The following is a 21,621-nucleotide window of genomic DNA, read 5'->3' as shown; positions in this document are numbered from 1 at the left end:
GCACCCTTACATTACGGATGGATGGATGATTCAACATGCTTTGACAGCAAAAAAAACGCCCAAAACAACAAAAAACTCTAGACAATCTGGTTTCTGTTTCCTTTCTATCGAATTTTTCTACAATAAAGGATGTTATTAATCTCATTGAGCGTGTTTGATTGTGTGATGAAGTGTGTTTGATTACATCTGAAACAAATGAAATTGGCAACATTTTATTACCTTGGTTGTTGTACATATTGTGACAGTTCCAAAATCTCTACCTACTGGAAACGTTTTCAGGCTTCTGACTGGCCAACATGGCATGCGTTTGCGTTTTCATGTGGACAGAGTTTTAGAACCAGGTCTAAATTAGTTTACCATATTAACAGCTCTTGTCTAGTTATTATATTACAGTTATTTAAGTTATAGTTAAGTTCTGTGAACATGAATGGACATTTTGCACTCTCTGCTCTCTATACTGGTCAAGGAAACAGAAAAGTAAAATTGATATGTATTTACATGTTCATTAAAGGGAGTCAAAAGTCTACCCCAAACCAGACCACCACCAAACATTTGTGGTTTGAGAGATCTTGGGTGTGTTTACTTCATCTGGATTTCAATAGTGATTTTGATCCTCAAAAAAAATATTAATGCCATGTGTAAAGGAGCCCTAATTAGTGTAAAGTCAAGATATCCTTAAAGTAGTTAGAAAAACAAAAACAAAAAGCTGCTAACTAAACTGAAGCTAAGAGTATAAAAGTGATAAATATAAGTTTCAACTGATATTTAATTCCACAACTAGCAGTTTTTAATCAGGCATTGAAACAAAGAGTATAATAAATTATTACAAAATATTCACAGGGTAAAATTATTAAAACACACTAATTTATATAACTCACTATTATTTTTATATATTTATTTTTTAATTCAGCCTGGACTTCTGTGCAAGCTAAATCACTTATTGCAGAGGTGTTCGACTCAGTTCCTGGAGTCCCCCAACACTGCACATTCTGAATGTGTTCCATTTCAGATCTTATCATCTCTACTAACAAGGTGATGACGTGAATCGGGACTGATTAAGGAGAAATGCTAAATGTGAACAGTTGGAGAGGGCCACATGGACAGGATTGAAAACCACTGGCTTGTTGGATCCAAGTAATCATGTTACATGAAACATCCAAGCAAACTGATTCACGGAGTCAAACCTCCCAACACAGCGAGTTGACAGTTGGGTTATTACCTCCTTCATTCAGCTGTACCATGGGACCAACAGCAATGTAGTGTTTTGTATTACTACACAACTAGTTAAAAAGTAGCTTGTTACCATTCTGAACAGCTGTCACTCAAAAAAAAGTTAGTAGTAACATTATTTGTAGTTATTTACTTGCAGCGCTGTTCCTAGAAAATGCCTTAGGAGTTTTTATTCCCGATCAAATCTCACAGTTATGGCAGTTTACTATTATTTCTTGATATTTTTTTTCGAAGATTTAAGTAAACCACGAGTAGATATTTTCTCATCATTTTCTGATTGATCAACTTTTTGTCCATGAGCTTTTTTATTTAATTTTGCCTCTTTTTCTTGTTTGTAATTGTTCACATTTTCTTTTACTTCCTCTACGTCTTTCTCTGTTTGCCCCTTTGGTGCATTATCTTTTATTTTGCTAAGACTTTCTTTCTCTGATTTCTCCAGTCTTTGTTTTTCTGCTTTTTCTTTATCATTTCTCTCTTTTTCTGCCTTTTCTTTAGCCAACCTTTCTTTCTCTGCTTTCTCTTTCTCTGCTTTTTCTTTTTCTGTCTTTTCTTTCTCCAGTCTTTCTTTTTCAGCTTTTTCTTTAGCAAGTCTCTCTTTTTCTGCCTTTTCTTTCTCAAGTCTTTCTTTTTCTGCTTTTTCTTTAGCCATTTTTTCTTTTTCTGCTTTCTCTTTCTCCAATCTTTCTTTTTCTGCCTTGCCTTTAGTGAGTCTCTCTTTTTCTGCCTTTTCTTTGACCAGTCTTTCTTTTTCTTTAGCCATTTTTTCTTTTTCCGCTTTTTCTTTAGCCAATCTTTCTTTTTCTGCCTTTTCTTTGGCAAGTCTCTCTTTTTCTGCCTTTTCTCTGGCCAGTCTTTCTTTTTCTGCTTTCTCTTTCTCCAATCTTTCTTTTTCTGCCTTGCCTTTAGTGAGTCTCTCTTTTTCTGCCTTTTCTTTGACCAGTCTTTCTTTTTCTTTAGCCATTTTTTCTTTTTCTGCTTTTTCTTTGACCAGTCTTTCTTTTTCTTTAGCCATTTTTTCTTTTTCTGCTTTTTCTTTAGCCAATCTTTCTTTTTCTGCCTTTTCTTTAGCGAGTTTCTCTTTTTCTGCCTTTTCTCTGGCCAGTCTTTCTTTCTCTGCTTTCTCTTTTTCCAGTCTTTCTTTTTCTGCTTTTTCTTTAGCCAATCTTTCTTTTTCTGCTTTTTCTTTAGCCAGTCTTTCTTTTTCAGCCTTTTCTTTGGCCAGTCTTTCTTTTTCTGCCTTTTCTTTCTCAAGTCTTTCTTTTTCTGCTTTTTCTTTGGCCAGTCTTTCTTTTTCTGCCTTTTCTTTCTCAAGTCTTTCTTTTTCTGCTTTTTCTTTGGCCAGTCTTTCTTTTTCTGCCTTTTCTTTCTCAAGTCTTTCTTTTTCAGCTTTTTCTTTGGCCAGTCTTTCTTTTTCTGCCTTTTCTTTCTCAAGTCTTTCTTTTTCTGCCTTTTCTTTGGCCAGTCTTTCTTTTTCTGCCTTTTCTTTCTCAAGTCTTTCTTTTTCAGCTTTTTCTTTGGCCAGTCTTTCTTTTTCTGCCTTTTCTTTCTCAAGTCTTTCTTTTTCTGCCTTTTCTTTGGCCAGTCTTTCTTTCTCTGCTTTCTCTTTCTCCAGTCTTTCTTTTTCCGCTTTTTCTTTAGCCAATCTTTCTTTCTCCGCTTTTTCTTTGGCCAATCTTTCTTTCTCTGCTTTTTCTTTGGCCAATCTTTCTTTTTCTGCTTTTTCTTTGGCCAGTCTTTCTTTTTCTGCTTTTTCTTTAGCCAATCTTTCTTTTTCTGCTTTTTCTTTAGCCAATCTTTCTTTTTCGGCCTTTTCTTTAGCGAGTTTCTCTTTTTCTGCCTTTTCTCTGGCCAGTCTTTCTTTCTCTGCTTTCTCTTTTTCCAGTCTTTCTTTTTCTGCCTTTTCTTTCTCAAGTCTTTCTTTTTCTGCTTTTTCTTTGGCCAGTCTTTCTTTTTCTGCCTTTTCTTTCTCAAGTCTTTCTTTTTCTGCCTTTTCTTTCTCCAGTCTCTCTTTTTCAGCTTTTTCTTTAGCCAGTTTTTCTTTCTCTGATTTCTCTTTCTCCAATCTTTCTTTTTCTGCCTTTTCTTTCTCATGTCTTTCCTTTTCTGCTTTTTCTTTAGCCATTTTTTCCTTTTCTGCCTTTTCTTTTGCAAGTTTTTCTTTTTCTGCCCTTTCTTTCTCCACTTTTTCTTTAGCAAGTCTTTCTTTTTCTGCTTTTTCTTTAGCCATTTTTTCCTTTTCTGCCTTTTCTTTTCCAAGTTTTTCTTTTTCTGCCCTTTCTTTCTCCACTTTTTCTTTAGCAAGTCTTTCTTTTTCTGCTTTTTCTTTGGCCAGTCTTTCCTTTTCTGCCTTTTCTTTAGCCAGTCTTTCCTTTTCTGCTTTCTCTTTCTCCATCTTTTCTTTTTCTGCTTTTTCTTTGGCTAGTTTTTCTTGTTCCACTCTTTCTCTCTCTGCTTTCTCCTTGGCTAGTTTCTCCTCTTGTTCTCTTTGTATTCGTTCCTCTTGAAGCTTAGCTTCTGCCTCTTCTTTTACTTTTTTGCCAGCAAGAGCAGCTTGTCTCTCCTCTTCCTCTTGAGCCAAAACACTACGGACCTCAGCAAGGGCTAGTTTGGCAATCTTTTTGGCTTCAATCTTCTCATGAATAATTCGTAGCTGCTCCTTCAGAGCTGCTTTCAGCTTTCGCCCAATATCCCTGGTAGGATGTTCTGAGAATGAGTCGGACAAAAATTTCCATTTCAGAAGGCTCATCATTCCCATGTACCATGCAAACACACATATTATTTGATTGAGTGTGTGAATAACTGTCTTACGGTCTATAATTCATAAGAAAGGAAAATTCACATTCAGTTCTTTCATTTAGAATTAGGATTTATTTTTGATAATGTTCAGTATGCTTTTCAATTTTAAGAATATACTTGCAAGCTATCAGTTATTTTAGTTCAAGTCTGTACTGCTTTAGTGATTTATTAAGTGATAGTATGAAATACAAAGAAGCTAATAGTTTTCATTCATGCATCTGATGAAATCGCATTGTTGTGAAACTGATGTCCCTTGCACACAAACACACACACACACAATTTGTATGTATATAGACAGAAACACATGTATCATGTGTTATGCAGAAAAAAACATCATGCAGGCTTTGGAACAACATGAGGGTAAGTATATCATGACAGAATAATTTTGAGCATTGCTGAAGCTAATTTATTATGCTACTAACTCCATAACTCATGCTAAGTACCTCTGTCTTTTTTAAGCCCCACTTCTTTAGGTCTCTCATCTGCATTGGAAGAGGGGCAAACAGAACAGAATAAACAGAAGAAAGAATGACCTGGAAAGATGTGTAATTGTTGCAGCTGCCAAGTTACAGAACACATGCTCTACTAAAATCCAACATCCAGCACAAATCACCTTTACCTGAATACTAAAACATAATAAAAATAAATAAAAATAAATGAATAAATGTGAATGCATTGGGTAAGATATAGCAAGTAGTCATATCAAATGCCATCAATAGTTATATATACAGTATACACACACACACACACACACACACACACACACAGAGGTGCTGGTCGTATAATTAGAATATCATCAAAAAGTTGATTTCACTAATTCCATTCAAAAAGTGAAACTTGTATATTATATTCATTCATTACACACAGACTGATATATTTCAAATGTTTATTTTTTTTAATTTTGATGATTATAACTGACAATTAAGGAAAATCCCAAATTCAGTGTCTCAGAAAATTAGAATTAGAATAAAAGGTTCAATATTGAAGACACCTGGTGCCACACTCCAATCAGCTAATTAACTCAAAACTTTTTTTCGTAACAGTCTACGATACTGTTATTAGAAATATGTGTCATTTGTGGTTTAAGAATGCAGGAGTTTAGCTTAGGTAAGTTTGAATCTTTGGAATATGTTGCCAACTTTGATGCATAGTGCAGTGTTTTATTCGTTTTTATATACATAATCATAGGTGTGGTCTAAAAGCTCAAAAAAAAAAATTTATTCCGAGGTGACGTTGGATGAAAATTCTGAATTCAAAAACATATTCATTAGGACCAGGGCTTAAAGTGACCAAACTCCTCCGAGTGCGATTTGAAATGTAGGTAACGTTATGTTCGTCTGCACTTTTCCCTTTTGAAACACTGGTTATTACACCTGTATAATTAAATTCACTTAAAATTTAGTGGACTATGTTTTACTTTCAGATATACACTAACTGATGGTCTGAAATATCGTATGTATAGCTTAGTGTGCTTAGTATCCCTCATTAAACCCTGGATCTCCATATATAATCACTTTTGAATAAATTATTTCTGTTGGTTACCCTTTATATCGGTCTATGGTTTAAGCAAATATTTAATGTATTAAAATTATTTTAAAAAGCTGTTGACTTATCCCATTCACCAGTTAGACCTTTAAATGGTGCATGAAAAAACAGTGTGCAGTGTTTGTAACGGAGGAGTCATCACAGGACATGGAATCCATTTGTAAGCTTTTAATAAGAAACATCATGGTCCTACAGGCAGGGGTAAGTGATGGCGAACACAGCAGAGAAGGACAGGCAGAATCATAGTCGGTGAACAGGCGGAATGTCAGGGTATCAAGCAGAGAATCACAGTAGTAATCACAATCCAGTAGGCCGGCAGCAGTAATCGTAAATGGGAGACAGACCAAATCAGCAACAGGCAGACAACAGAAACAGTAAACGCTCAGAAATGCAAACAGTAATAAGACAAGACCTTGCGATGAACAAGAAAGCTGGCAGCTTAAATAATAAAATCCAATGAGCTGCAGCTGGAGAGTAATCAGAGTGCAAGGATGGGGCTTGTGGGAAATGTAGTGCAATAGTCACTGTGTGTGTGTGTGTGTGTGGTTGTAGGAAGAGTGGCGGGTGCAGGGTGAATGGGTAATGGAGTTAAATGGATATGTGAAGTCCAGTTTGGAGTGCCCTCTGGTGGCCATGGCGGGCACTCTCACTTGTGATCATGACAGTGTTACCTGAGAATTAGCAAGCCTATGCCTTAAGTAATCTATGCCTACTGTAGGTAAAAAAAAAGTTTCACAACTTCTGTTTCATTTTAAATCTACAGGTGTTTCTCAATCAATTATAATTTTGAGGAAAAGTTCATTTATTTCAGTAATTCAACTAAAATTGTGAAACTCGTATTAAATAAATTCAGTGCACACAGACTAAAGTAGTTTGAGTCTTTGGTCCATTTAATTGTGATGATTTTGTCTCACATTTAACAAAGACCCATCAATTCACCATCTCAACAAATTAGAATACTTAAAAAAAAACACATTTAGTGAAATGTTGGCTTTCTGGAAAGTATATTCATTTACTGTACATGTACTCAATACTTTGCAAGCTTTTGCTTTCATTACTGCCTCAATTCAGTGTGGAATGGAGGCGATCAGTTTGTGGCACTACTGAGGTGGTATGGAAGCCCATTTTTCTTTGACAGTGGCCTTCAGCTCATCTGCATTTTTTGGTCTCTTTCTTCTCATCTTCCTCTTGAAAATAACCAATATATTCTATACGGGGTACAGGTCTGATGAGTTTGGTGGCAAGTCAAGCACACCAACACCATGGTCATTTAACCAACTTTTGGTGCTTTTGGCAGTGTGGGCAGGTGCCAAATTCTGCTGGAAAATTAAATCAGTATCTTCAAAAAGCTGGTCAGCAGAAGGAAGCATGAAGTGCTCCAAGATTTCTTGGTAAACGGGTGCAGTGCAGTTAAAAAACACAATGGACCAACACCAGCAGATGACATTGCACCCCGAATCATCACAGACTTCAAGCAACTATGAGCTTCTCCACCCTTCCTCCAGACTCTAGGACATTGGTTTCCAAATGAAATACAAAACTTGCTCTCATCTGAAAAAAGGACTCTGGACCAATGGCAACAGTCCAGTTCTTCTTCGCCTTAGCCCAGGAAAGATGCCTCTGACGTTGTCTGTGGTACATGAGTGGCTTAACAAGCGAAATATGAAAACTGTAGCCAAATTCCTTGACACGTCTGTGTGTGGTGGCTCTGAATGCCTTGACCCCAGCCTCAGTGCATTCCTTGTGAAGTTCTCCAAAATTCTTGAATCCAGTTTGCTTGACAATGCTCATAAGTCTGCGGTTCTCTCGGTTGGTTGTGCATGTTTTTCTTCCAAACTTTTTCGTTCCACTCAACTTTCTGTTAACATGCTTGGATACAGCACTCTGAACAGCCAGCTTACTGGCAATAAAAATTTTTTGTGACTTACAATCCTTGTGAACGGTGTCAATGATTGTCAGAGACCATTTTGAAGGTTCAGGAAACCTTTGCAGGTGTTTCGAGACGGATCGAGACGGTTCGCAGCACGACGCCCGTGGCGACGATCGTCGTGTCAGGACCACTGCCCACGTATCGACGAGGACACGAAAGGTTCAGTAGACTTTTTGCTTTAAATGAATGGCTGTTGTCATGGTGTAAAGAACAGAAACTGCTATTTGTTAATAACTGGAATCTTTTCTGGGAGCGTCCTAGGCTGTTTCGCGCTGATGGATTACACCCCAGCAGAATCGGAGCGGAGCTGCTCTCTGACAACATCTCCAGGACACTTCGCTCCATGTGACTAGTAAGAAAATTCTCTAATAACTATTATGATGAGTTTTGTTCCACCCGCTTAAATGATAAAAGTACTTGTGCTGTAAAAACTATTAAGACTGTGTCTGTTCCCCGAATAGTGAGGTCAAAATATAATGTAGGATCTAGAAAAAATCTTATCGTAATTAAACCAGAAAAATGTAAAGTAAATGAACAAAAACAATTTTTAAAGTTTGGGCTCATAAATATTAGATCACTCACACCCAAAGCAGTTATTGTAAATGAAATGATCACAGAAAATAGTTTTGATGTACTCTGCTTGACTGAAACCTGGCTAAAACCAAATGATTATTTTGGTCTAAATGAGTCTACTCCACCAAACTACTGTTATAAGCATGAGCCCCGTCAGACTGGTCGTGGAGGAGGTGTTGCAACAATATATAGTGATATTCTCAATGTTACCCAGAAAACAGGATACAGGTTTAACTCTTTTGAAATACTTCTGCTAAATGTTACACTGTCAGACATGCAAAAGAAGTCTAATGTATCTCTTGCTCTGGCTACTGTGTATAGACCACCAGGGCCGTATACAGAATTCCTAAAAGAATTTGCAGATTTCCTCTCAGACCTTCTAGTTACAGTTGATAAGGCACTAATCATGGGAGATTTTAATATTCACGTTGATAATGCAAATGATACATTAGGACTTGCGTTTACTGACCTAATAAACTCCTTTGGAGTCAAGCAAAATGTCACCGGGCCCACTCATCGTTTTAATCATACACTAGATCTAATTATATCGCATGGAATCGATCTTACTGCTATAGATATTGTACCCCAATGTGATGATATTACAGACCATTTCCTTGTATCGTGCATGCTGCGTATAACTGATATTAACTATATGTCTCAGCGTTACCGTCTGGGCAGAACTATTGTTCCAGCCACCAAAGACAGATTCGCAAATAACCTGCCTGATCTATCTCAACTGCTATTTGTACCCAAAAATACACATGAATTAGACGAAATTACTGACAACATGGGCACTATTTTCTCTAATACATTAGAAGCTGTTGCCCCCATCAAATTGAAAAAGGTTAGAGAAAAACGTACTGTGCCATGGTATAACAGTAATACTCACTCTCTCAAGAAAGTAACTCGTAGTCTTGAACGCAAATGGAGAAAAACTAACTTGGAAGTTTTTAAAATTGCATGGAAAAACAGTATGTCCAGGTATAGACAGGCTCTAAAAACTGCTAGGGCAGAGCATATCCACAAACTCATTGAAAATAACCAAAACAATCCAAGGTTTTTATTTAGCACAGTGGCTAAATTAACAAATTACCAGACGCCACCTGATTCAAATATTCCACCAACGTTAAATAGTAATGACTTTATGAATTTCTTCACTGATAAAATAGATAACATTAGAAATACAATAGCGAATGTAGATTCTACAGCGTCTAACACTTCAGTTTCATCCATCGCACCCAAAGATAAACTGCAGTGCTTTACAAATATAGGACAGGAAGAGCTAAATAAACTTATCACTGTATCTAAACCAACAACATGTTTATTAGATCCTGTACCCACTAAATTACTAAAAGAGCTGTTACCTGTAGCCGAAGAACTGCTTCTCAATATCATTAACTCGTCGTTATCTTTAGGTCACGTCCCAAAACCATTCAAGCTGGCGGTTATCAAGCCTCTTATTAAGAAACCAAAACTAGATCCTAGTGTACTGGCAAATTATAGGCCTATTTCAAATCTTCCATTTATGTCTAAAATTTTAGAAAAAGTTGTGTCTGCTCAATTGAGCACCTTCCTGCATAAAAATGATCTGTATGAAGAATTTCAGTCAGGTTTTAGGCCCCACCATAGCACAGAAACTGCACTTGTTAAAATTACAAATGACCTGCTTCTTGCGTCAGATCAAGGCTGCATCTCATTTCTAGTCTTACTTGATCTTAGTGCTGCGTTCGACACCATAGATCATGACATACTCATAGATCGATTACAAAACTATACAGGTATTCAAGGGCAGGCTCTAAGATGGTTTAGATCCTACCTGTCCGATCGCTACCATTTTGTTTACTTAAATGGGGTGTCATCTCATTTATCATCAGTAAAATATGGAGTGCCACAAGGATCCGTCCTAGGTCCCCTTCTATTTTCAATATACATGTTGCCCCTTGGTAATATTATTAGAAAATACGGAATTAGCTTCCACTGTTATGCTGATGATACTCAGCTATATATTTCAACGAGACCAGATGAAACTTCCCAATTATCTAAGCTAACAGAGTGTGTTAAAAATGTAAAAGATTGGATGACAAATAATTTTCTCCAATTAAATTCGGATAAGACAGAGATATTAATTATTGGACCAAAAAACACCACACAGAATCTTGTAGATTACAATCTGCAACTAGACGGATGTACTGTTACTTCCTCTACAGTCAGAAATCTGGGTGTTATATTGGACAGCAATTTGTCTTTTGAAAATCATATTTCCAATGTTACAAAAACCGCATTCTTCCATCTTAGAAACATTGCCAAGCTACGAAACATGTTATCTGTTTCTGATGCAGAAAAGCTAGTTCATGCTTTCATGACCTCTAGACTGGACTATTGTAATGGACTTCTAGGTGGTTGTCCTGCTTCGTCAATAAACAAGCTACAGGTCGTCCAAAATGCAGCAGCTAGAGTCCTTACCAGGTCAAGAAAATATGATCATATTACCCCTATTTTACAGTCTCTGCACTGGCTACCTATTAAGTTCCGTATCAGTTACAAATTATCATTACTTACCTATAAGGCCCTAAATGGTTTAGCTCCTGCGTACCTAACTAGCCTTCTACCACGCTACAACCCATCACGCACCCTAAGGTCACAAAACGCTGGACTTTTGGTAGTTCCTAGGATAGCAAAGTCCACTAAAGGAGGTAGAGCTTTTTCACATTTGGCTCCCAAACTCTGGAATAGCCTTCCTGATAATGTTCGGGGTTCAGACACATTCTCTCTGTTTAAATCTAGATTAAAAACGCATCTCTTTCGCCAAGCATTCGAATAATGTATCTCTTAAATTGTGAGTGTAGTTGCATCTGCATTTTTATTCTTTAGCTTGGGTTAAACTAATTTTACTTTGTTGGATCAACAGCTATGCTAATGATGTCTCTATTTTGTTTCTATGTTTTGCCACGGGTTTACACAAGCTCCAGTCTGGATCCAGAACACCTGAGAAGAGATGATGCTGACCCTCAGAGGACCCCAGATGATGCTAACCTTGAATCAACAAACAGAACTAACAATTATTGCTACATGTGTGACTGCATCCTATAATTACTATTAATTAATAATATTGATAGTTCATCATCTAGCTGACTACGTCTTGTATTATTATAATTATTATTTTTATTTTTCTAAAATCCTATCAAACGTGCACAAACTACTAGCTACTACTAAATATTGTAGAAACATAATTTTCTGTAAAGTTGCTTTGTAACGATTTGTATTGTAAAAAGCGCTATACAAATAAACTTGAATTGAATTGAATTGAATTTTGAGTTGATTAGCTGATACTAAATACTCGATAAGACCGTTTTTTGTTTTTTTATGACGTTATCTTTTTTCATAGTTATCACTGAACAAGTATGCTGTTTTAAGCTAAAATAATTATTAAATTCTAAAATAATATTTATCATGCAAGCAGAGAGATGTCATGAAAAACGTTTAGTGATCATTTGAACACGACTGAATCCGTTCAATGCGCACATTTTCATTATGCAGAACTCGAAGCAAGTTTTAATGTTTAGTGAACTTCACTAAACAAATGTGCGTGTGCCGCGCAAAGTAGCAAGAGGTAAAGATGTAAACATGTAGGCCAAATAGAAAATGTATCCGTATCTAAGCTGATTATTAGCCTACTCTTGAGAGAGAACTGGTTTTTGAGAGACTGACGCGCAACGTGGCTGTTTGTTTGGTGAGCGCGCTGCGCTAATACCATTCATTCGTATCATATCGTACCTTAAGTTTTAAATCATTGCCTTTTAAATATATACAAATAATATAATGTGTATGATGTATAATTACAGGTGATATTACTCTTGCCAAGCTCTGATTTCTAAGAGATCCACAGAGAGACAACAACAATGCTGTTTTTGATTTGCGCTCTTTTCACTTAAAGTTTACATTCATTCACTTCACATTAGTGACTTTAGAGGTCTCTGTATGCGCTGATCCCCTGGCTCACCTGTTATCTAGCAAACACCGGACTGTGCCAGCTTCAGCCAAGTATTCAGGCAGAATTATTCCTCGTCTGTTATTTGTTTTTGAAGCCATTATCCGTGCCATTCAGAATAAGGCATTCGGCTTCAGGCCCACCCCTATTTACATATTTTAATTTTATATGCAACATAGATAAGGTCATAGAAAGTAACAGCTACACGCAATACTGTAATCCTAAAATTTACATCGTACTTGCAAACTCTTTGTACGCATTATGGTTAATGCATGCTCAAGTAGTCGATTGTTTCCGACAGCGCTGACTAGTGGTTGAAGTAGTCAATCACTTGACTACTCGACAAGTCTATGTAAGCCCTACTACACGGAGCCATTGATAACTGAGAAGATGCGCAAATCAACCTTCATTATCACCATTGATTTGCACAGCGTGTCAATTAACAACGGCTCCGTGGAGTAATAGCTGCTATATGTGAAATCATGCACCTGATGGAATTTACCGCTTATTAGATAACCGGCTTTATTGACTAGATGCGCATTAATAATCATTGGTGTGCTCGTGCAAATTGTAGCCTCTTTTTCCTATTTGTAGTGGAGATGAGTGGTACCCGGTGGGGTCTTCTGCTGTTGTAGCCCATCCGCCTCAAGGTTATGCGTGTTGTGGCTTCACAAATGCTTTGCTGCATACCTCGGTTGTAACGAGTGGTTATTTCAGTCAAAGTTGCTCTTCTATTAGCTAGAATCAGTCGGCCCATTCTCCTCTGACCTCTAGCATCAACAAGACATTTTCGCCCCCACAGGACTGCCGCATACTGGATGTTTTTCCCTTTACACACCATTTTTTGTAAACCCTAGAAATGGTTGTGCATGAAAATCCCAGTAACTGAGCAGATTGTGAAATACTCAGACCGGCCCGTCTGGCACCAACAACCATGCTACACTTAAAATTGCTTAAATGACTGTTTTTTCCCATTCTGACATTCAGTTTGGAGTTCAGGAGATTGTCTTGACCAGGACCACACCCCTAAATGCATTGAAGCAATTGCCATGTGATTGGTTGTTAATGAGAAATTGAACAGGTGTTCCTAATAATCCTTTAGGTGAGTGTATATCGGTGCACTCCTAAATGTGAGCCAAATCATCACAATTAAAAAAACCAAAGACTTAGACTACTTAAGTCTGTGTCCATTGAATTTATTTAATACATGAGTTTCACAATTTGAGTTGAATTACAGAAATAATTGAACGTTTCCTCGACAATCTAATTTATTGAGAAGCACCTGTATAAAGCACTGTTACTGAAACTGATTATTGATAGGGACTCACTGATAGGGATTCACAGGGGACACAGATAGGGTTCAGAACTATAGATATAATACATTTGTGTGTTTTATGTTTGTATATTTTTAAAGGAAAACTATTTAATATTTGCAGTAAGTTTATCACAGTGTTACTGATCTCGTCTTTTTCTTATGCATAACAACAGCAAGTTCCCCTTTGAACAGGAACATTCCATACCCAAGAGACCAAGGAGGAACGCTAGAGTTTGTGCATTATCCTCACATACACACTTGCACATTCTCACATACTCATCACGTCTATTCAGTAAAGCTGGTCCTGTGATTAGTAGTAAAATATCCATTACCTGTTTCAAATGGAGAAGCATTTACTACACAGTAGGGTTGGGAATCATTAGTAATTTTCCAGTTCCGGTCCCATGAAAATCATTAAACAACTATTAAAAATAGTTGCAAGGAAAAATGCACAATACTCAACTATTCAATGCTCAATACTATTTATTACTTACTGTCAACTTAAAGTTTGGAAATGTCAAAATTCAACATATATTACAGTATACGGATCTTCATAGGGTTGGGTATTGTTAGAAAGTTTCCGGGTTCCAATTCCAGTTCCATTGAAATGAACTATGATTATGTTTTTTACTATTTTACCTTCATTGAATGTAGTGTTGCTGGAAGGTAGTAATTAATGTTGAGTAATAATAGTCCATCAACCAGCATTGTGCTTCAAAGTTTATGTTTTTTTACACGATCAATAGCATTTTGCTTTTCAAGCAGGAATAAGCTGGTTGGCCAAATAGTCACTTGACACAAGATTAATCGTGTAGCCCTACATGCATCCTCACACTCACATCCTCACATATCTCTTACATGGTCACAACCTTCTCAGTCTGCCTCACAAACAACAACTTCTCACATACGTCTTCATAGCAAACGTCCACCACGAGCATGCCCTTTGCAAGTTCTTATTATTCTGCTTTTATTTTCAATATATTCACAGCATATGTTACAGTCCATGTTTATTACTAAGGATTTTTTTTTTCCATTCAACAGATGCCTTTTTAAGATGAACCCCCGAGAAGGGTTCGGAAGTGGAGAATACCACATCGAGAAAGCAATTGGCATTCAATCCAAATATTTTTTCACTGATTAAATAGATGGCTGTCACGTCTTCCTACATTGCCCAGCAAAAATTATTGGCAGTGTCACAGACTTAAAATACTTGCTGATAATTTGCTTTTATGGTTCAATTACTTGTTTTTTTTCATGCTTTATCTGTTGTCAGGATTCATTAATCTGTTCACAGGTGGTTCAGTATTAAAAACAATTTCATTATAAATTCTTATGTGTTTACCAAACTGCTATATTGATGCAGTTTTGAGCAATTCCTTTTATTGTGTGATGTTGCAGTTATGATAATTTTTTTATACTGTTGCAGTTATAAAAAAAAACTGAATTGGTTTGTTGTTGCAGTTATACAGAGCCCCTACAGTGAGTGAAAAAAAATTATATATATTTTTTTTTTTGCGTTCTCTCGCAAAGCTTTGCGTTCTCTTACAAAACCAGTTCTGACAAACACTTCCTGTTTACTTTACAGCTTGTAGTGGTTCATACAGCTCCATAAGTTCACAGTGGAACAGTTCATAGTTTTGTTTTGAACTTGGAGAAATAGTCAGTGCATGCTTATTAAGGCACGGTTTTGGGACATAATAAAATGTTTAAAGGCCGTGTTGCAGGGTTAATTTTTCAACGAATTTGTGCAATTTGCTAGTTGGTAATAAACATTTAAACCGTTATCAATTGTATTTTATGTTGTTGGGTATCACAAAATAGAATAGAACATGAAAAAGTAGGTACTATCTTACAGTGGTTTGCAACGATTCTCCTTTCCCCCACAATGCATTGCATTACGTCACGTTGGGGAGAGAATTTACCAAAGCCCGCCTTGAGAGCATTCAGAGTGACTAGAGAGACGAGTAGTAGACGAGAGTATTCAAATAGTGCAGATTATAGATAAATGCATAGATATATATAGATAGATAGACTAAATATATAGATAGATAGATAGATAGATAGATAGATAGATAGATAGATAGATAGATAGATAGATAGATAGATAGATAGATAGATAGATAGATAGATATCGACCAACAGGGACCAAAAACTCACTCACTTCCCTACAGCACAAGCTTTCCAACGCAGTTTACATGGGACGGCAACGCCCACACAATCACCTGCCAAACACAGCGACAGACACGCGGCTATGTTTGCAACTACATTTTCACCAGAGGAAGAGATAAACGCTTAGAAACGCCCATATAGCTAGCATGATGCCTTTTATTTCTAGATGACAAAGACAAAGTTTACCAGTACTATGACACTATGACAAAGGTTACCGGTACTTATCTGAACTAACGTCACGATCACTGCCACTATATATAAAGAAAACATAGATTTTTCTATCCAATGACAGTAGTGTTGTCACGATACCAAAATTATTGTTTCAGCGATTATATTAAACAATGTTTCTGAACTCAGAAGATTAAATGTCAAAAGATGAATAATATCAATTTAAGCAATGGCATTCAAGTAAAAAAAAAAAAGCTAATAAAATTTAGCAGCAATGTCTCAGATATTGTAACTTATTCTGTTAGCTGTGCAACCTTTTCTTTCAGAGGAGAAAACTCAGCCAGTGAGCTTTATTAAGCGTCATCTTTATTGAGCGTCATCTTTTTCTACCAGTCGTGGACCGGCGGCCACAGTATCACTTGTGCTTGCACATGCAGCCTAGTGATGCCCGGGTCGGGTTTTTTTCCAACCCCCGACTCCCGACTCCCGCTTTTATGAAATTATTTGGCTCGCCCCATCCCGCAAATAAAGTAAAATTTATTTTCTCATTTCTCGTTCGCTGAAGTTCCTCCCTCCACAGCAGCGCGCGAGCTCGGCGCTATTAGCAGCGCATGCGCAACTTGTGAACAGCTCTGTGAACTGTTTCATCCTGTCAAAGTGTTACTCAAGATGTGACGGAGCATGTGATTTGTTGAATATAGTGAATGAATCTGCCCTTCACTGAACGAGATCGAGAGATCTTCTCATTCGTGAATGAGTTGAATGAACTGATACATCTCGTTTATGAACGAAATGAATGAGTATACAGGGTCAGTGAGCCAAGCATGTAAATCTCGATCAGCAATCAGCAGATACAAAGCGCAGTTATAGGAGCTGTGCAGATACGCTCGTTTTCATAATTAGCATACAGAACATAAGTCCACATTTAATCCCTGATTAATGTGAATATTATATATGAACTGTCTGACCAAACAATTAAAATGTTAACTATGCAAGAAAACCTCGTGCTTTGTTCATCTGAACAACTTATTTAAACTATTTAATGCGATTATGCACACATTTTAGTAAAGCTAAATCAGTTTAGTAAAGCCACTAATGCAGCCATCTCGCTGTAGTGTTTTTTTGCTGCTTGCGTGAAGAGAAAAACACAGACGTCCATAGGGAGGCACCGGAAGCGTGCGTTGCACACACCAACATGAAATACGTCTCTTACAAATCTGGAATGCAGTCATTCTTTGAAGTATCGATACTAACAAATTTAGGGATCGTGATGTTTTTAATTTCCGAGAATTGCGATACTTTTGAAGTATCGGTGCACCGTGCAACACTAAATGACAGTAATATATATATATATATATATATATTATATATACACACACACACAGTCGTGGCCAAAAGTTTTGAGAGTTACATAAATATTGGAAATTGGAAAAGTTGCTGCTTCAGTTTTTATAATAGCAATTTGCATATACTCCAGAATGTTATGAAGAGTGATCAGATGAATTGCATAGTCCTTCTTTGCCATGAAAATTAACTTAATCCCAAAAAAACCTTTCCACTGCATTTCATTGCTGTCATTAAAGGACCTGCTGAGATCATTTCAGTAATCGTCTTGTTAACTCAGGTGAGAATGTTGACGAGCACAAGGCTGGAGATCATTATGTCAGGCTGATTGGGTAAGAATGGCAGACTTGACATGTTAAAAGGAGGGTGATGCTTGAAATTTTTGTTCTTCCATTGTTAACCATGGTGACCTGCAAAGAAACGCGTGCAGCCATCATTGCGTTGCATAGAAATGGCTTCACAGGCAAGGATATTGTGGCTACTAAGATTGCACCTAAATCAACAATTTATAGGATCATCAAGAACTTCAAGGAAAGAGGTTCAATTCTTGTAAAGAAGGCTTCAGGGCGTCCAAGAAAGTCCAGCAAGCGCCAGGATCGTCTCCTAAAGAGGATTCAGCTGCGGGATCGGAGTGCCACCAGTGCAGAGCTTGCTCAGGAACGGCAGCAGGCACGTGTGAGCGCATCTGCACGCACAGTGAGGCGAAGACTTTTGGAAGATGGCCTGGTGTCAAGAAGGGCAGCAAAGAAGCCACTTCTCTCCAAAAAAAAACATCAGGGACAGATTGATCTTCTGCAGAAAGTATAGTGAATGGACTGCTGAGGACTGGGGCAAAGTCATATTCTCCGATGAAGCCCCTTTTCGATTATTTGGGGCATCTGGAAAAAGGCTTGTCTGGAGAAGAAAAGGTGAGCGCTAACATCAGTCCTGTGTCATGCCAACAGTAAAGCATCCTGACACCATTCATGTGTGGGGTTGCTTCTCATCCAAGGGAGTGGGCTCACTCACAATTCTGCCCAAAAACACAGCCATGAATAAAGAATGGTACCAAAACACCCTCCAACAGCAACTTCTTCCAACAAGAAGAACAATGCATTTTCCAGCACGATGGAGCACCGTGCCATAAGGCAAAAGTGATAACTAAGTGGCTCGGGGACCAGAATGTTGAAATTTTGGGTCCATGGCATGGAAACTCCCCAGATCTTAATCCCATTGAGAACTTGTGGTCAATCCTCAAGAGGCGGGTGGACAAACAAAAACCCACTAATTCTGACAAACTCCAAGAAGTGATTATGAAAGAATGGGTTGCTATCAGTCAGGATTTGGCCCAGAAGTTGATTGAGAACATGCCCGGTCGAATTGCAGAGGTCCTGAAAAAGAAGGGCCAACACTGCAAATAGTGACTCTTTGCATAAATGTCATGTAATTGTCGATAAAAGCCTTTGAAACGTATGAAGTGCTTGTAATTATATTTCAGTACATCACAGAAACAACTGAAACAAAGATCTAAAAGCAGTTTAGCAGCAAACTTTTTGAAAACTAATATTTATGTAATTCTCAAAACTTTTAGCCACGACTGTATGTATATATATATATATATATATATATATATATATATATATATATATATATATATATATATATATATATATATATATATATATATATATATATATCAGGCAGTATTATCCTTAGGGGCTGTCATTGTTGTTTCGCGTCCTGGGTGACGGCGGAACTTGGAGTACATCGATCTAGTATGAGTTCACGGGTGGGAAGTCACGGGTTTGACTGCCGTTCCAGTGCACTTTCACGGGTTTAAGGTTGGAAAAACACGGGTTACGGGTTGCCTGGAATGCGGCATCATACTAGGCTGAGGCTACCTTTCCTCCACTTCTCCTCAACGTGACGTCATCACCGAATTGTGTTAAAAAACCTGTTAATACCAAAAACATATAAAACGTACTCGGTTACTAAACGTAACCTCGGTTCTCTCTAGAAGAGCGAACGAGTACTGCGTCTTAGCTAAGACGCTACGGGAAAAGTCTCTTTTCACGAAATACTGAAGCAAAAAATTATCCTTAATTTTGTATTTTTGTAAAGCGCATTTGCAGCAGTACACAGCCATAGGCGAGACGGCTCGCTCGCTCACTGGCTTGTTCTGCGGCAACTGCACAGCCTATCGAGCGCAGGCTGATGTAACATCAGACCAATAAGGGCGCTTCGCGCCCTTCTTGCCACTTCCCGCCGAAACGGGTGTGGCCCAACCTATAAAAGGAGCTCGAAAAGGCTGACTCACCTGATTTATTTCATCGCCGAAGCGAACCAGAGTGAATCGTACGCACGGCAGAGAACGCAGTACTCGTTCGCTCTTCTAGAGAGAACCGAGGTTACGTTTAGTAACCGAGTACGTTCTCTTACGAGAGCTCTCTCGTACTGCGTCTTAGCTAAGACGCTACGGGAACCCGATGTAAAACGCCGTGCGCGCAGGGATCACACACCGATAAACCTGAAGCAACGCCCAGGATTTACAGTGCACAGTCACCTGAGGGACTCACAGAGAGTCCGGGACAGAAAAAAGGGGGAAAAACCCTCCGTCCCATATCTAGCAGCATCCGTAGATGCGGCAATATGACATCACACAGCCGAGGCAAGGCCTGACTAATGTGGCAATGCGGGTCTTACGCAATACTGCCCATATAACAGTCGGCAGCGCCTAGCGCTCATGAATTCAGAATTCCCCTCAGGGCCCTGATTCTTCTATACCGACAGCAGCCTTGCTTGCAAGGCGGGAACCTCCAGGTTATAGAACCTGATAAATGTAGACGGCGAGGCCCAACCCGCCGCCATACATATATCCTGCAAGGAGATCCCAGTAGACCACGCCCACGATGAGGCGACGCCTCTTGTGGAGTGTGCTCTGACGCCCAACGGGCACTGAAGGCCCCTGGAAGCGTAAGCTAACGCTATGGCGTCAACTATCCATCTGGATAGAGTCTGTCTCGAAACAGCCATTCCTTTGGAACGTCCACCGAATGAGACAAATAGCTGCTCCGTCTGCCGAAAGGCAGCAGAGCGAGACACATAAGCTCTTAAAACCCTGACAGGGCAAAGAAGACTCGAGTCTCCATCCTCCCCTGACACCGGCAGGGCAGACAGGGCAATAACCTGAGCCCGAAACGGTGTGCTGAGGGATTTCGGCACATAACCGTGCCTAGGTTTGAGTATGACCCTTGAGTCATTGGGCCCAAACTCCAAGCACGACTGGCTCACCGAGAGCGCGTGCAAATCACCCACACGCTTCACAGAAGCGAGAGCCAACAAGAATACTGTCTTGAACGACAGATGCTGAAGGCTAACCGATTGGATAGGCTCAAAAGGGGGACCCTTCAAGGCCTCCAAAACCGCCGCGAGGTCCCACATAGGGACTGACGGAGGTCTGGGAGGATTCAGCCTCCTAGCTCCTCTGAGGAACCGGATGACTAAATCGTTCCTTCCTATTGACTGACCGGACGCCGTTTCAGAAAACGCCGCGATGGCCGCCACATAAACTTTGAGCGTGGATGGGGCTCTGCCCTTATCCAACAGCTCCTGTAGGAAGGAGAGGACCTCCGTCACCTCACAACTAAGGGGTGAATAACCTCGAGCTGTGCACCAGCTGGAGAACACCGACCACTTCGAGGCATACAGACGTCGTGTCGACGGAGCTCTAGCCTGAGTGATGGTATTTAGCACTCCCACTGCGAGATCAGCGGGTAACCGTTGAGTGCCCATACATGGAGGGACCACAACTCCGGTTGAGGGTGCCAAATCGAGCCCCTGGCCTGCGAGAGGAGATCTCTCCTCAACGGTATCGGCCATGGGGCGACATCTGCTAATTGCATCAAATCTGGGAACCATGGTTGGTTCTTCCAAAGAGGTGCCACAAGCAGTATTGAACATCTCGTTTCTCTCACCCGTTCTATCACCTGCGGAAGGAGGGAGACGGGAGGGAACGCATAAAGCGGGCAGCACGGCCATTTCCGTGACAGCGCGCTTTCGTTCTTGGAAAAGAATGCGGGGCAGTGAGCGTTTTCGTGGGACGCAAAGAGGTCCACCTCCGCCATGCCAAATCTCTCCCACAACAGCCGAACTGTTTGCGGGTGTAGAGACCATTCGCCCGTAGGGACATTGCCTCTGGACAGCCTGTCTGGACCCAGATTCTGCAGTCCAGGCACATGCACCGCTCTCAGCGAGCGCACGTTGCGTTGAGCCCAAATCAGGAGGCGTTCCGTCAGCCTGTACAGGTTTCGGGACCCGAGACCGCCCTGGCGATTTATGTAGGACACCACGGACATGTTGTCCGAACGGACTACGACGTGGTGATCCTTGATATGGGGACAAAAGCGCGTCAGCGCATTCTCCACTGCCAGCATTTCCAGGCAGTTGATATGATGGAGCTTTTCCCGTTCTGACCATAGGCCAAAGGACGGTCTGCCTTCGAGCAGCGCTCCCCATCCCGAAGTGGAGGCGTCTGTCGACACCATTTTCACACTCGGGGAAGTCCCCAGGCTTACACCTGATCGG

The 21,621-nt window shown here is 39.4% G+C and overlaps 1 protein-coding gene across 5 annotated transcripts in view; it reads right to left on the bottom strand.

Annotated features, from left to right (window-relative positions):
• Positions 1 to 962: 962 nt before the first annotated feature.
• unm_hu7910 (un-named hu7910) overlaps positions 963 to 21,621 on the bottom strand; it is a 40,477-nt gene continuing 19,818 nt past the window's right edge. For 3 of the 5 annotated variants that reach the window (XM_059536712.1, XM_059536683.1, XM_059536695.1), the window contains 3 exons: positions 4,470 to 4,508; positions 3,668 to 3,933; positions 963 to 3,622 (listed from right to left, as the gene is read on the bottom strand). In XM_059536712.1, the coding sequence (XP_059392695.1) occupies positions 1,439 to 3,622; positions 3,668 to 3,933; positions 4,470 to 4,508 (2,489 nt within the window). In that variant the 3' untranslated portion in view covers positions 963 to 1,438. The remainder of the gene's footprint in view (positions 3,623 to 3,667; positions 3,934 to 4,469; positions 4,509 to 21,621) is intronic. The other 2 variants (XM_059536687.1, XM_059536704.1) reach the window with 2 other exon arrangements.

The sequence above is a fragment of the Carassius carassius genome, chromosome 3 (genome assembly GCF_963082965.1).
Source record: "Carassius carassius chromosome 3, fCarCar2.1, whole genome shotgun sequence".
NCBI classification, from domain to species: Eukaryota; Metazoa; Chordata; class Actinopteri; order Cypriniformes; family Cyprinidae; genus Carassius; species Carassius carassius.
The sequence above is the reverse complement of the archived record's forward strand: the minus strand, read 5'-3'. Positions and strand labels throughout refer to the sequence as shown.